This window comes from Elgaria multicarinata, chromosome 9, assembly GCF_023053635.1.
Source record: "Elgaria multicarinata webbii isolate HBS135686 ecotype San Diego chromosome 9, rElgMul1.1.pri, whole genome shotgun sequence".
Classification (NCBI taxonomy): domain Eukaryota; kingdom Metazoa; phylum Chordata; class Lepidosauria; order Squamata; family Anguidae; genus Elgaria; species Elgaria multicarinata.
Window position 1 is genome coordinate 87,332,277 of NC_086179.1, and position 16,140 is coordinate 87,348,416.

A 16,140-nucleotide genomic window follows, 5' to 3' on the forward strand; every position below is an offset into this window, starting at 1 on the left:
CAACTCGGATAGAGGGTTTAGCAGAGCAGTATCCTAATCAGCGGATAATTTCTAGGCCTATGAGTAAGAGGAGAAGACGCTTCCTGATTAGGACAATTGCACAAGTCAGACACTAGACAAAGATCCATTAATTTCCGCATTGAAGTGGGAGACGAAGCAGCCATAGTGCTGTTAGGACTGGACCGCAGAGCCAAAGTCTGGGACCCTGCAGTTTGGGGACAGCACGGAGGGTCTCTAAACGATACAGTGATGGCAGTGATGAATTCCAGCCATGGCATGCTAGGAAGCAAAGTGCAGCAGCAATTTCCCCAAGAGTGGGAGTGGCAGAGAGCTCAGCCAATCAGATGCCACCTTTCAGATTGCGTATCCAGTGCGGGTATTGGAGCAGTGACGGAGTGAACCCCTGCAAGAGCAAAGCAGAGCCACTCTTCCAAGGGAAAAAAAGAGCAAAAAAGCAAGACAATGGCAGGCAATCAGGGAAGGAAGGAAGGAAGGAAGGAAGGAAGGAAGGAAGGAAGGAAGGAAGGACACCCTCACTGTCACCCAAAGGCTTTCAAAAAGGCACTTTGCCCAAGGCTCCCCTCAAACCTGGTAGCACCTCTGTCCTGCCCATTCTCTCCCTGGCCCTGTTGCCTTCCCTTACCTGCTGTGCCACACACTAGAAATATACAAGTAAAGAAAGATGATGGATGACCGGACCTGGGAGGGGAAAAGCAGGGGAAGCCATGGCTGCTGTCTCACGTATCAAAGTGGCAAGGTGGCAACCCGATACCTCATCCAGACATTTTGTATACCAGCCTTCTCCAACCTGACACCCTTCAGGTGTGTTGGACTGCAACTTCCATCATTTCCAGACACCATGGCCATGCTGACTGTGGATGATGGGAGTTACAGTCCAACACATTTATTTATTTATTTATTACATTTATATACCGCCCCACAGCCGAAGCTCTCTGGGCGGTACACAACAGTTAAAAATAGTAAACATTAAAAAGTATACAAGATTTTGAAAACCATCAGAAACATAGAAACAGTATAAAAACAACAGTATCCACATCTGGAAGGTGCCATGTTGGGGAAAGCTGCCTTACACTGTGTTGCTTCCAGCGGATTTCCCACCCCCACCCCCCCAAAAATGATTGGGGCACAGCATAAGTTGCAGTCAAATGATCCCCAACTGATTAGGCAACTTGAAGATAGAGCCCTTGGCAGTTGTACTTGTTCATACGCCTACTCATTTCCCCCCCACCCCACAGTGTAATTCTCTGTATCTTAGCTTACCTCCATCTCTACATCCCAGCAGATGTTTAAATAATGTGCAACAGAGGAGCTCAGGTGCGCTGCTCTCTGGATATGTGTATTCAGTGGCATTGCCCTGACACTTTTGCTAAGAATCCATTCTGGCAGCATGAGAAGGTTGGCTGGAACATTGATGTGGCTCTGGACAGCTGCAGAGGGGCAGGAGCCACTGGGTGTACCTCCTTCTTCCATTGATGCTCCCTGTAACTATGGAAACAGGCAAATGCCTGACTGATTGCCATACCACCACCCAGCCAACAAACCCCTGAGGGTTCCTTTGAACTGGCCAATCCAGAACTCTAGAGGGAAATTTCACCCAATCCTGGACAAGTATGTAGGTTCAGATACCACCTGCATGACCTTAATGATACCTTTCGTTTTGAATACTGGTGGCTAATTATCTTCTCCTCTACTGCTATGACCCTGTACAGCCAGCCAAATGTCAATCAGTCAAGCGGCAAAAAATGTCCTCCTTTTCATTCCCCAGAGTCAAACTATCGTTCCCGTTGTTTTGATCCGTCATGGGCCCAGCCTCAGAGCTACAGGGCTTATGTATCCTTTGCTTTGAACCCTCTAACTCAGCGGTCCCCAACCTTTTTGGCACCAGGGACTGCTTTCGTGGAAGACAATTTTTCCACAGACTGGAGGTAGGGGTTTGAGGGGATGGTTTTGGCAAGCCATGCCCGCTCCCCCACTCCAGCGTCCTGGCTTCGCTTTGGCTCGGTGGGCTAGCCAAAGCGAAGCCAGGATGCTGGGGCGGGCAGGCGGCTTCGGAACGGCATGCTCAGAAGTCGCTCTCACAGAGCAGCTTCCGGCCAGGTGCGCCGTTCCGAAGCCGCCCCCCCCCCCCGCATCCTGGCTTCGCTTCAGCTGGGCAGACGAGATGGCGCCCCACGCCCAGGTACGCTGGGATGGGGATGGGTGGGTGAAAGCAGCTCACCTGCGTGGTCTGGTTCCTAACAGGCCACGGACCAGTACCAGTCTGTGGCCCGGGGGTTGGGGACCCCTGCTCTAACTGGCCTGGAATACAGGCAGCAAGTGGTTCATTCTTTCTGCTTGGCATCCCTCACACTTGTAGGTCTCAGCTCTAAGAACAACCTGGGTCTGATTGGCTTTTAATATCGTTCTTCATTACTCTTTGAGCGTCATCACATGAGGAAAAATCACATTTGCTTGCTATCGCTTCTCTGCCCACATGTTTGTCCCTCATTACTTCTTCTTTTGAAAGCGGAAGTAAACAACGTGCACGTGGCCCATTCAGTGGGCCGTTTTGATCGCGCTGCTTCACCTGCACACAGCAGGAGATAGCGGCAACTTCCGTCTTTATAAATAAGTTGGACTTATTGGTTTTTTTTTTTTTGTGGTGCGAAGAAGGCTAGAAGGGGGAGGAGGCACACGGGAGGCAGACGATATTGTGAGAGGGATCCGTGAAAATCTGTGAGTGCTCAGCAACGAGCATGCAATAAAACGCTCGTCTGATGGAGCTCTTTGTTAGCACAGTACTCTGCTCCGCTCTGGCACCTAACCCACTTTTCCAGGACCAGAATCCCCTGCTTTCCTATTGAATCACTTTGTTCCCACGTTTGCCTGGAGAGACCCATTTGCTATGTTTGCCCACTGAGAAATCTTTACTTTCGCACCCCACCCTGGTAAAGCATCCACTGAATCCAAAGCCAGGCTCCATACACTGCAGGAATGCATCTCGACCAGTGAAGCCATGTAAAGGGTGACCATATGAAAAGGAGGACAGGGCTCCTGTATCTTTAACAGTTGTATTGAAAAGGGAATTTCAGCAGGTGTTATTTGTATATATAGAAATTTCCCTTTTTATCCCAACAGTTAAAGCTGCAGGAGCTATACTAGAGTGACCGGATTTAAAAGAGGGCAGGGCACCAGCAGCTTTAACTGTTGTGATGAAGAGGGAATTTCACCAGGTTCCCCATATATACAAATGATACCTGCTGAAATTTCCTTTTCAATACAACTGTTAAAGGTACAGGAGTCCTGTCCTCCTCTTCATATGGTCACCCTAGCCATGCAGGCACCTTGCACCTGCTGTATGAGTCGCTGCCAAGGAAAAGGGTAAAACAGTGTTTTGAGATAAACGCAGCCATTACAAAAAATAAATAAATCTCATTGGGAATTCTAAGCAGAAGCCTCTCTAGCCAAACCCTATTCTTAAGCAAATTGTGGTGGCTCTGTTCTCCCTGTGTGACCCGAGTTCCAGAATCTGGGGAAGCCGCCATCCGTAGAGTGAGCTGCGAATTCTACAATTTGCTTCCGCTCTGTACTCCAAGGTGGGGGTCCATTCAGTTCAGAAATCTGAGAACGTTTTCACCCGTGAAGCTTCAGTAACCTTTCAACAACTCTCATATTATTTATCTAAATGTCTGATCATTGTTAACACGAAAGAGACACTGGAGGAGAGGAGTTTTGCTGGCAGTATGAATTAGCATTCTGGACAGTGCAGCTTTTACTTTTTGCACTCAAATCGACCAAAGCAAGAACTGCTTAAATCTTCATGGTTAACGCTGCTTTAGCACCATCCTGTTACTTCTTGCGAACACCCATGTTTTAGTGCAATGTGTAGGAAGACCAGCATATGATGTTTGGCTGCTGTTTCCGAGACGTGCTCATCCATTCTGTAGCATTTTGCTCCAGCATGCTGGAAGCCATCTGGGCTAATGGTGGCCTTTACCCATATTGCCTGTAGAGGAGGGAGGTAAGAAATGATGGGGCTAGACAGTGATGGTGAGGCACAGTCCTGACCTTCTGCTTTCTATCTGCCATGCAAAATGGCCGGTGATCAGACCTAGTTGCTGGCCAAAGACCCTAGCACTATTCTCTCGGGCTGAGGCAATGGAGAGAAGGGAAGCAGAGACACCATCACCCCTTTGAGAAGCCAGCTCCACCAGGCTCCTGCCTCCATCAACTGTCACCTGACAGCAGCTGCTGCATCAGCTGGGAGACAGAAAGCAGGGCACTCCATCAGCCCTGCCGAGAAACCAGAATTGGCTGGCTCCTCCTCTTCTTGAACTCTTTTTATTCCAGCTGGTCATTACAAGAACTTTATAACAAAAAATTGAATGCCTGGACTCACTCTCTCTCTCTCTCTCTCTCTCTCTCTCTCTCTCTCTCTCTCTCTCTCTCTCTCCCCCCGCCAAGCCCTCCTGATCCATTTTTTCCTTTTGTGCCGTATCTTTTAAATTGTAAACCCAAGGTCAGAGATTGACTTCATTATTGATCTTTATAATTGGCTCTGGGAGACCTTTTCGGCTGAAGAGTGGGGTAAAAATCATTCAAATAAATAAACAAAGCCCCGAATTACTTGGAGGAGGAAGTGGTAAGATCCTCATATAATAAATAAAGAAATATCCTAAGTACATTACTTAAATGCCCCATACGAAATAGTGCTTAGAATATTGGTCCTCAGTCCTAACAAACTGAGGACTATGCAGTACTATGGCAGTGGTTTCAGAGCCACTGCCATAGAAGATCGACCCTGGCTTGATTTTCCAGGCACTTTCCCCCAAGTAAAGAGTTGGCTAAGAACATATTCCCCTCTCCCAATGAATATATATATTTCACCCTACCTGGTACACAGCTCTGGAGATGCACCATGGTTTAAGCATGAGCCGTACAACTTGGAGATTTCTAAACCGATAAGTCCCCAGGACCCGCGAAGTCAGGTTCCACACCAGGCTGTCCCAAATGTAAAGCAAATCTTCAAACCTAAAAAGTACAGCAGCCATGCCAACGAGCAAGTCGGAAGATCTGGCGCTGGTAGTCCCTGGGTGGTTTGCTAATTTTTCCAAGACTCTTAAAGAACGGCAAGGTTAAAATGTCACAGTGATTTTCCATGAAAGGACGGGAAGAAAAAACTGAAGCCAAAACAAACCATTTTGGTAGGAGTTGCCCTGCACAGGGAATCGTGTCTCCCAGGGCTCTCTGTTGCACCAGGGATGATGCAAAAATATCCTTCTTTTGCTACAAAGGGAACTGCATGTCTTTAAAAAGTTTGTCTTGCGGTGAATATTCCTTCTCCCTGCTCAGCTCCATGCAGAGGAACTAAGAAACAAACTTAAAGCTAGAATCATCCGTTAGCCTTCAAAGTGCCGGGATTTCATCCAGAGAGGATGGAAAACAAACCCCTTTTCTGTCTCTCTCTCTCCTTCTCTGCCAACATTCTCAAGACATTCCATTTTCCTGTTTAACTCTTGAAGGTGCAAAGTACAACCGCTGAAGAATGGCATTACAATGTAAAATACCTATCTTAAAATGAAAACAAAATTGAACTGCTGAAGATTTGCATCAAGCGATTGTGGCAATCTAACACATCCCAGCCCTTACTGCAGGTTTAGGGTCAGATGATAACCTACTTATCAAATTAAATTAAAGGTTAACTTGCTCCACTGCTGATAGTTTTGCAGTTGTTAGAGGCAGGTGAAACCCACAAGAAACGGGGAAAAGCTAATAGCCTTCATATGGCAAGATGATATGGCAGCAGGGCCAGTGTGTTCCTTAGAATGACTCTCTCTCTCTCTCTCTCTCTCTCCCCCCCCTCTCCTTTCCCTGCTGTGTACAAAAAGATGTGCGTATAACAGTTGTGACAAAAAGGCTAACGGAGTAGAAAAACGAAAGGTTACAAGTCTTTGAAGTTGACTTGGAAACTTCAACTTGCACAGAATGCTGATACGTGTCACTTATTAGGTGGTGGAAAGTGTTCCTTTGTGCCAGATTAGTTGCCAATTTGCTCGTGGGTCCAATTCAAGGCACTGGTTCTAATCTGCAAAGCAGGCATGTCACATCTATTTCAGACTGAGGGCCAAATTCAGTTTCAGAGAGGCTTTCGGGGGGGGGGGCTGCATTCCAGGGGTGGGCAGGGCTGAAAGCAAAAAGAGTGGGACTCTCCCTCCCCCACACAAATATTTTAGCATAAACCTATTACTGCCAGTAACTAGGAGAAGGATTTCCAACTTTTAGAAGGTTGGAAAAACTGCACAAAAGCTGTGAGACCGCCAAATGATCAGCTCTCGGGGGATAGGAGCATGGCCATCTGGGAGTGCCTTGCTTTGAAGTGTTGCCTGCGCTGGGGCCCTCATACCTTAAGGGTCACCTCCGCCACTCCCAGGAGCCCATGTGCCAACTGAGGTCTATCCGTTAGGGATCATTTGCAATTCAGCCTTTACAACAGGCAAAAAGGATACAATAGGTAGAAGTCAGGCATTTTTGAGATGGGGCAGTATCCAGCAGTGCTATTCTTTTAGCAGAAATGATGTTGCACTAGTGGAAACTATACAGCGGCTGGCTGCCACCGCAATAAGAAAAAAACCCCACGCTTTTGCTGCTTCGGGGTGGCGGAGGAGGCTAATCCCGACGCAGCGGCAAAAGCACAGGGTTACCAGAGGGCCAACTCCTGCCATCTGCCTGGGTGGGCGGGGACCAATCAGGCGTTGCCATCCACCACGCCCCCGCCATGCCTCCGGAGTGAGGATAAACGGTGAATGTGCTGTACTCACCTTGCTCTGGAAAAAAAAGTCAGGGTAAGTCCCCAACTTTTTTTTCTTTGCAGCTTTGTAGGAAAGCTCCGGGGTGGCTGGGCGGTGGCTGCTGCATCATATAATCAATGCAGCACTGCTACCTACCCACCCCGGGCTTTCCTTGCATATAGATAGCCACTAGGTTCTGGACTATGTACAAGAGAGGAATCCAAACATAGTTGCAGAAGCAGTTTCCTGCATTGAGCAGGGGGTTGGACTCGATAGCCTTATAGCCCCCTTCCAACTCTACTATTCTATGATTCTATAGTTTGGCATTACTCTTATGTGATATGTTACACAACCTATTGTGCAAACATTGTACTTTCCTGTTACTGTGCAATCGGAAGATTCAGCAGAGCTCCTCTAGCACTATTTGAGTTTGCAGAATGTCGCCACTGGATACTGCCCTTAGCTCCAAAATTATGAGGGTACTGGTCAGGACGTTAAAACGAGATTTAGGAAAGAAGCCGCATCCATGCTGGTGCTAAAAAGCAGCAATGTATTTCGTGGAGAATGCCCGATGCATTTCAAGTGTAGGTCTGCCCCACATGTGCAGAGCTGGGCCAAGACATTTTTTTCTGTCTGAGGCAAAGGGCACAATGGCACCAGTCCCTCCTTCCATGTAGGGAAGCTGAATAGACTTACAAGTGAAACTTACTCCAACACGGGCAACAGAGCAGTATCTTCCACTGCACCTGAGCCCGCATCGATATGACAGAAGGATTGCTCCTCATTAAATATAAACACAATTTTTCATTGATTCAAATGTAGGTAAAGAGCGGCACAATGCAGCAGCAACAGCAAGTTATCTCCTGTAATTTTTTTGGTAGTGCAGTTATGCACACGCATGTGCGCATTGTCGCATTATGGGATATGCGATGCTATGGAGCCGAGTGAAGTGATATAGTTTCTATGCGGAGCTCCACAGACAGATATAACAGAAAAACCGGCGCACGGGGAAAGGAATGAGGCTGTAGAGGAGGATAGCAGTGTGTTTCTGCCTCTTTGTTTATGCAGAGCTCCGTAAGATCAGATTGTTCAATCTAAAAACAGCACGAAAAAGCGAGCCAGCCGATAGGTGGGAAAGTGGGAGACTGGCAAATCACGTTCTCCTGCTCTCAAAGCTCTGCCCACCTGTCAAAATGCAAGTTAACTCCCCCAACGACACACAACTATAACGTGGAGCAAACTCGGACATGATTGAAAAGTCGCGGTAAAACGCCGATGCGAACATGCACATTATCACGTTTAAAACGCGATGTTACTGCGAACGGACAGCTGACTCGTGTGTCCTAAAATGAGAATATGCGCAGCTACGTCGGGGTAAACAAGGCATATAGACAAGCCCCTGAGAGAGCACACAGCAGGCACACAAAGTCCTGTCCCCCAGCCCCTCGCCACATTTTGCAACTGAGACAGGGATGCTGGAAAAATTCGAGGGATTGAAATGAGTTCGGATTTTGAAGACTCTGATCGCAGAATCCACTGCTGACCGGCCTCCCCAGGCGACATGTGTCGTGTACTATAGCTGCTCCAGCTTTCTCTGGGAGACGAATGAGACAAAGTGCTGGGCAATTTACAAAGCTTTATTGCAAGCAATAAACACTTCTATAATACAAACTAGGCGCCTTCTGTGAAACTCCCCTTTAGGCAACAACTATGCAAACTAAGCAAGACAATTGTCCGTTCAAAGAAAAGGTTTTTCAAAAGTTCATAATTTCAAGGTGGTTGATGCGTGGACGATTTCTCTTGCAATCTGTCTGCCTGTCTCTTTGCTGCTAACCTCGCTGAATGTTTTAGTTTCTGGCAATTCCTAGCATCAAGTAAAGTCTTTGAATGCTCACCCCCAGAAGTTGACTCTCTGTCTCCTGAAAGCATAGAATTTGGCTTTGAAGAGATACACTCTGGAGGGGGCATATTTCCCGCTGGAGTCTCACCCATGTGAACCTCCTCCCCCACTGGCTCTAACTGCCTGGTGTCTGGCTCAGCGTCTTCTGAGTCTGAATCTGTTTCTGATTGATTACCTGCCTCACCTACTCCCAATACAGGAGCAGTGGGGCTATACATGACAACATGGAATCCATGGACTTCCTGATTTTCTTTTTACTTTCCTGAAATTTACAGAAATGCATTAACAGGAAAATATGCACGCTTGCTGAGACATGTGCCGTGCTGGAAAATATATGTGGGGGAAGTCAAATGGAATGGGGGACAATACGTTAAATGTTACGTACTAACATAAATAACATAAATTATTATGAACTTCCTTACAGAATTATTTGCATACTTTTCCGGATAGTGGTGGGTAGGGGGATTGAATCCGTGTGTGAATCGAAGCCGAGATGAACGCCATTGCACAATTCACGAAACCCATGCGGAATGGATTTCACAAAATCTGGATATCCCTAGCCTGAGATGGCCACTTGACTCTACCTAATAGTAGTGCTGGTGTAACATCCCTTCCGCTTAGCCCACCAGATTTCTTTAATATATGCTACTGAGCAAAACAAAAACTAGCTCCCTTTTCCTGCCCACATTTCATAACAGATTTCATTATTTGATTTAAAAAGTAGACAAGATAGATCTAAATTCCGTCAAAGGGTATCAGATTCTGTCCTGTGTGTCATTTAGCATCAAAGCAAGTCTGAAATACAGAGGTGGCTGCAGTTGTGTATATTAAGGGAAATCTTCAGGGGTGTAAAAGACCTGTAGAGCTAGCAAGAAAAGAACGGTCAGTGCCTGTACCCTACCCATACAGCTATCAGAAAAAGGTATCTTTATCCCAAAATGGCCACAGAAGTTAGGTGATGTCATGGATGTGACGGGAATGTTACTGAAATCAGCTGTGGAGAGGAGAAGGAGAGTTTTTACTTCTCTAATTCAGGACAGTGCTGTAGCTGAGGCTATGCCTGCAGCATAGCCTCAGCATGGGGTGTAGAGGAGGCAGGCTTAACTATTCTTTTGTTTCAAACTTGATATATGCCTCTAGATCTAGCGAGAATGGTTTGATTTTGGCCAATGATCTTTCTAGAGTTTCAAAGTACAAGTAAAGTCTCTTAAATTCCTTTCAGTTGCCATTAGCTAATGCATTCTTATTATATCTACAGCTGGACGTTTCATCTCTCCTGAATCTAAATGCAGAGGGTTATTCTATTATAATGAACATGAAGGCTGCTTTTAATTACTTTTGTAAGTAACCATAATTCCTACTGCAGAAGGAACATTATGTAGGGTGACCCTATGAAAAGGAGGACAGGGCTCCTGTATCTTTAACAGTTGTATTGAAAAAGGAATTTCAGCAGGTGTCATTTGTAACTATGGTGAACCTGGTGAAATTTCCTCTTCATCACAACAGTTAAAGCTGCAGGTGCACTGCCCTCTTTTAAATCTGGTCACTCTAGTATAGCTCCTGCACTTTGTTGTGATCACTCTGGTATAGCTCCTGCAGCTTTAACTGTTGTGATGAAGAGGGAATTTCACCAGGTTCTCCATAGATACAAATGACACCTGCTGAAATTCCCTTTTCTATGCAACTGTTAAAGATACAGGAGCCCTGTCCTCCTTTTCATATGGTCAACCTACATAATGAATTCTGTTAGATATAAAAATGTGAGGGCCTCGGCATAAGGGAACATTACACCATCAGAATCGTGTCCATCCTAATGAATTCTGATTATTATTATTTTTTAAAAAATGGAAATGTGATGGTTTAGACAACAGAAAAGCTACCCAGGTATTGAAATATGACAGTGTTTTGAAAAAGTGGCTGAAACTACCTTCATCAAATAAATTGCTGGTTTCTAGCACCAACATGAAGCCTCTCTCATAATCTTCATTATGAAGTATTTAGAAAATCGAACTCCTTTTAAAGCCTCCAAATGTCTTTATTGTGACGTAAAAACAACTTGGGGTTTAACTGTGTGTGCTGAATTTGTTTTGAAGCAGCAGTGTGGAGGGAGGAGGTTTAATCCAAATCACCTCTGAAGTTGTTGTGAGCCCTGCAGTAGAAAACAAAACAGGCACGGGTACCTGAATGTTTTCCACAACAGGGCAAACAGCAGCTTACAGGGGGTAGGGCAGCTTTAGAGTGGGAAAATGACACTCAGGAAAGAATGAGCCCCCCTCTCTTCCAGTGCCACTGTTGCAATGAAATTCAGAGAGACTCCAAGTCTGTAAAAACAGAAATGTTGGGACAGAGCTGGTTCCAGGTACGAAGTGGGCAAAGTGCCCTCTGGTGGACCCATCCTCCGTTGGTGGACCCTAATGGGGCTTATCTGGGGGGCAGGGTGGGAGGGCAGGCAGCAGCACTCTGAGGCTGACTGGGGCTAGCAGCCATTTTACTTTCCAGTCATGGGCCCAATGTAGTATTGCTCCTGGACATGGTGGAAAATTTAAATGGCAGCTAAACCCAACACTGTTCAAGGCTTCTGGAATGGAAAAGAATATTTTACATGGGCCAAGGTAGGCATCATTGCTGGGCTATGCCAGGATGTTGGGGCCCTTACAGCTTCCTGATGATGCCGGCTGTTGTCAGTGCACTACAGTACCACTATAAAGTGGTAGTGTAAATCCTGCAGTGCACTTCAATACTGCTATGAGTGGCTCCTGACTTTTATATACCGCTTTCATAGTGGAATATCCTGCTTGGTGTAGATGAGCCCTTAGAAATAATGGCTAAGTTAAGCAGAAATATAATACTTTTCACCATAGTTGGGAAGTCTGTGACTGGCTGACCTGTGTGCCTGCTGCTCAGCTGCTAACTTAGGTAGGCACCTCTTCTTAGAGGTCTTTATCATTAAAAAGGCCATGGACTGGACAGCCAATTAAATAAAGGGCACCTTCAAATAGAGGAGCGTCCTGCGTAAAGTAGGACACATGGCCACCCTACTGGTGGTCTTGCATGATGAGATCTAGTCACAGATCCCCAGTGTCTCGCACATAGTTTGACCCTAGCCCTAATCTAAACTCATTGGTATTTTGAAAGAGGAGGAGATGAAGAGAAAATATAATGCCACCACTCAACAATCATTTTGTAAAACATGCGGTCTGAGTTCTTTCGGCTGTGTATCAGCAGGGTTTGAGACACTGCTGTTGCCAATATTCTGTTCAAACACATAATTGCATGGGAGAAAGTATTGGTTCATACTTACTGATTATACCACGGAAATTAAAAAAAGCAAGGATAATAATCACAATACGTATTTATTTCATCGGATAGATTGTAAGAAGACTCCACAGGAGCCGTTTAAATGTAGGCTATACAAATGACCATTTTAAAACATAAGCCTCCTTGATTTAGAACAGCTTGCTCAGCCTCCTGTGGTGCCTTTCTGGCTGATGAGATTCATATAATATTTAACATGGATTTATCAAAACATGAGTAGCTGCCAATGGAGTGAGGGAAGATTACGGGGTCCTAATTCTAGAATTCACGATGCAGAAGGTGACCAGATGCAAAAGAGGACAGCAAGGGGCCCCCTGTACACGTAACAGTTGTGGAGAAGAGGAAATTTGGGCAAGTGCAGCTTAACACAGCTCAGGATAGAAAGGATACAAATGCCCAAATTTGCTCCTCTTCACAACTAAGGCATAGATCAGCATAATTTCACCCCCCTCTGTGATTGGAGATAACCGTGAGGATGCCTCTATAGGCATGCATGCACACAAGCTGAGTCACACAGGCCCGCTGTTATCTCCAGTCTTGGATTGGAAATAACTGCAGCAATGTTCTCCAAGGGGATACCTCCAAGAGGCAGGGCTTGGAGCCCCATTGCCTGAAAGAACCCCAGGAGGCTTTGTGGGCCAGATTCGATGCCCCGTGGACCGGATCTTGACTATGGGCTGAAGGTTCTGCACCCCTGCAAAATTAATGCAAACCTAACCTGAGGCAGAGTGATCACATGGACTGAGGTTCTGACCTTCAAGCCATAACTGGTAAACCTGTGGCACAGGGAGGGTTTGTGGCATGCTTAGATTAGGATCATGTTCTCCTCCTCCCACCCAGCCTGACTATGGTGTCATCTTCAAGTTGTTCCCAAATGAACTGGGATTGGGGAAGAGGTTTGTGATGTTCAGTTTGGCTAATATAGATGTGCCAGACACATCTTGTTTTTGATCTCCGAGTGGTGTTAATTATTTGTGCAGCTCAAAACCACAGGTTCCTTTTTAAAGATCTAAACTTGAGTTCAAACCCTTCTGCCTTTGATCTTCCTCTTAAAATAGCTAGGGTGGTGTGCAATTGAATTATATTGGGACTTTATGTGTGAATGTTCATTTCATATGAAGAGATGATGTAGTTTCCAGGCTTTGTTCTAGTTCCTAGGGAAACAAACACCCCAAAGTCTCTTACTATTCACATCTGACTTTCATCTCATTATTTAGAGAGCCTCCTTTCACAAAAATATAAGAAAGGCTATGGTGGATCAGACTAAGCCAAATGCTTCTGGGAAACTCACAAACAAGGCATGCTAAGGTTATGATAACTATCATCCCATGGTGTTTCGCCCTTCCTACACCTAAGGATTATCCCAGGAAAATGGAGGGATCGTCCCTGCCTGCTCCTGGGATCCCCTGTGTGGCATTTGGATGTACAGGAACAATCCTGGGATGATCCCGGTATATAGGGCTGGTGTAGACATGCACTTTGTCTCCAGTACCTGGTACTCTAGGGTATACAGTCACTGAACATGGAGTTCCCATTGTTATAGTGGGTGATAACAGTTGATGCTCGTGGCTGAATTGTATGGTTAGGTATTTTCTTTCTGAAAAGCCCAGAAAGCTACTTATAAAATCTACTGCAAATCAGTGGAAAGTCTCAACCATGGTTAGGGAAGCATTACTTAGGACTGGCATTGTTCTGCCTGTTATTAAAAATAAATAAATAAATAGGATTAAGCTACAGAAGTCCCTTTTTTAAAGCAAAGCGTTTGAACTCTTGGGTGGAGTTAGGGCCAATTACACATCGCCCCAAAAAACAGAAAATGCATCACCAAAAAAAAAAAAGGGGGGGGACAAAAGAGGGCACCAATTTGCATAATATGTAGTATGTTGACTTTGTGTATACTGTTTTATGTTTTTTTATGTTTTGTATATCGTTTTTAATGTTTAAATCTTTTGTAAACCACCCCGAGAGCTTTGGCTATGGGGTGGTATAGAAATGGTAATAATAATAGTAGTAGTAGTAGTAATAATAATAATAATAATAATAATAATAATAATAATAATAATAGCAGTAGTACATGCTCTCCCTTCTTATGGTCTATGACTTTAAACCAGACTTGGATTGGACAGCCCATCAAACAAAAGGACACCTTCAAAGAGAGAACTGCCCTCGGCCAGCCCTCCAAAACAGAGCTATCTTTTCTAATCTAGGATATCTGGACACCCTAGGTGGAATTGAGTTTTGATGGTGACTGCTCTTGATTTCCTCATAGGATTGCTATATAGCCAGTTTCTGGCAGGCCTAGTTAGGTTTTAAATGCTAAGCGAGGCTTCATTTATTCATAATGCCCAATTCCTTAGGACAGTTTTAAAAACACACACACATCACCACCATCACCACCAAAGAAAGAGGGATAAACATTACTTCCCTGTCATTTGTCTAAACCATCAGTGGACAACTTGTGGCTCTAAGGCTATGAGCTTTTATCACACCAGCATTATACTGTGCAATCACTGCGAATCTGCTTTTATTGTGAAGTACTTCCATCCATGCAGACTGCTTTAATTGTGCTTCAAAGGCAAAAGCCACGCCGTATTTTGCTACTAGTTTTCGACCATATCATTTGTTGTTTTCCGAGCGGCCACTGGGGTGCAGGAGCAGGATTTGAAGAAAAATTAAACAAATGCTTACCTCTGCGTAAGCTTTAAAGGTAAAGACATCAAAATTGGCACAGTAACAGATATTAAGGAGAGCTTTAAGCATACCAAATTTGAATCAGATTGGGACATCCATTGATTTTTTAATGATTTTTTTACATTCCCCCCCAAACCCATTTCCTGGTATGCAAAGGATCTAGCCGCCTGGTAGCAATAACAACGACAGCTTAGCAATGTAAGGGATAATTTGAGGGAAACAGGTATGTGGGATGAAGCTCTGTATGTCGCTCACACACTAATTTCAAAAGGCCTCTGGAAGGAACAAATTTAGACTTCTGGCAAAAGCAATATGTTCCTCTCTAGGGCAACTCACTGGGCAGGGAGGATAAAGAAGAGAGGGAGAAGGGGCCGGCACTCTGGAAATCATTTTACATATGAAGAGTGGGGTATACATATAGGCCATAAATTGATAACCATAATAAAGACATATACACATATGGGGGCATATCCGATACTGCCTACAAGCTAGCACAAGGCACGGCTAGCACAATGGGAACTTAGCAAAGGGCAGAAACCCTAGTTTCTGGAATGGCACAGGTTAGGGGAAGCTCACAGAATGGAGCACCACTGACTTGCCCTATTCTGTAAATGAGCATTTACACTTCTTTCCCGGGTTCCTTTTGGAAGCACTAGTTTCTGCTGCGCTCACAGGACTGCAAGCAGAACAGAATCAGTGGAGGTGCAGTAGCAGTATTGGATACTGCCCATGATAAATAAATTTAAATATGTGTTCCATATGTAAATAACTATATGTCCCATATTACTGGTTGTGGCTAAACATGAATCCTCCATCTGGAGAGTCTGATAGCCTCTGGTCTAAACACAAAGGAATATTCATGGAATTTGGATATTTTACTAAGAAAAACATAGAGGGTTTCAGGAACGGTTTGAAGACTTTCTCTGATTATTTGCATACAAGTGTTTTATGACACTGGGAAAGTATGAAGGCACTGACCCTTCTAATTAATCTCTCCAATGCAACAGACAGAAGGACCATTCTTAGAAACATTCCTTCCCTACAGACTGTCAACAAGCCATTATCCAACCTGACTCTGGAAGACATTACATTGTACAGACAGGATCATTTGGAGTGACTGACTAAGAATGAGACCTTGGGGTCATGCTGGATGGCTCAATGAAAACATTGCCCCAGTGAGCAGCAGCTGTGAAAAGGTGAACTCCATGTTTGGGATCGTTAGCAAAAGGATCAAAATTAAAATATCCAATACTGTGATCCCTTTATTCAAATCTGTGCTATGACTGCCTTTGGAATACTGTGTACTGTTCTGGATACTGTGTCTCAAAAGGTGTATTGTAGACGTGGAAAACATGCAGAAAGGGTCAACCAAAATTATCAGAGGGCCACAGCAACTCCCTTACCAGCAAAGATGACATTTTGTGGGGGTGGGGGTTAGCTCAGAAA

At 45.0% G+C, this 16,140-nt stretch overlaps 1 protein-coding gene across 4 annotated transcripts in view; it reads right to left on the bottom strand.

The window, feature by feature from the left end:
* The window catches only part of FRMD4A (FERM domain containing 4A), a 486,837-nt gene that overhangs the window by 255,066 nt on the left and 215,631 nt on the right, over positions 1-16,140 (bottom strand). For 2 of the 4 annotated variants that reach the window (XM_063134283.1, XM_063134284.1), the window contains exon 1: positions 4,893-5,182. The exons of the other annotated variants lie outside the window; for them this stretch is intronic. In XM_063134283.1, coding sequence (XP_062990353.1) covers positions 4,893-5,051 — 159 coding nt within the window. In that variant the 5' untranslated portion in view covers positions 5,052-5,182. Of the gene's footprint in view, positions 1-4,892; positions 5,183-16,140 lie in introns of those variants that run through there. 4 annotated transcript variants of the gene reach the window in all.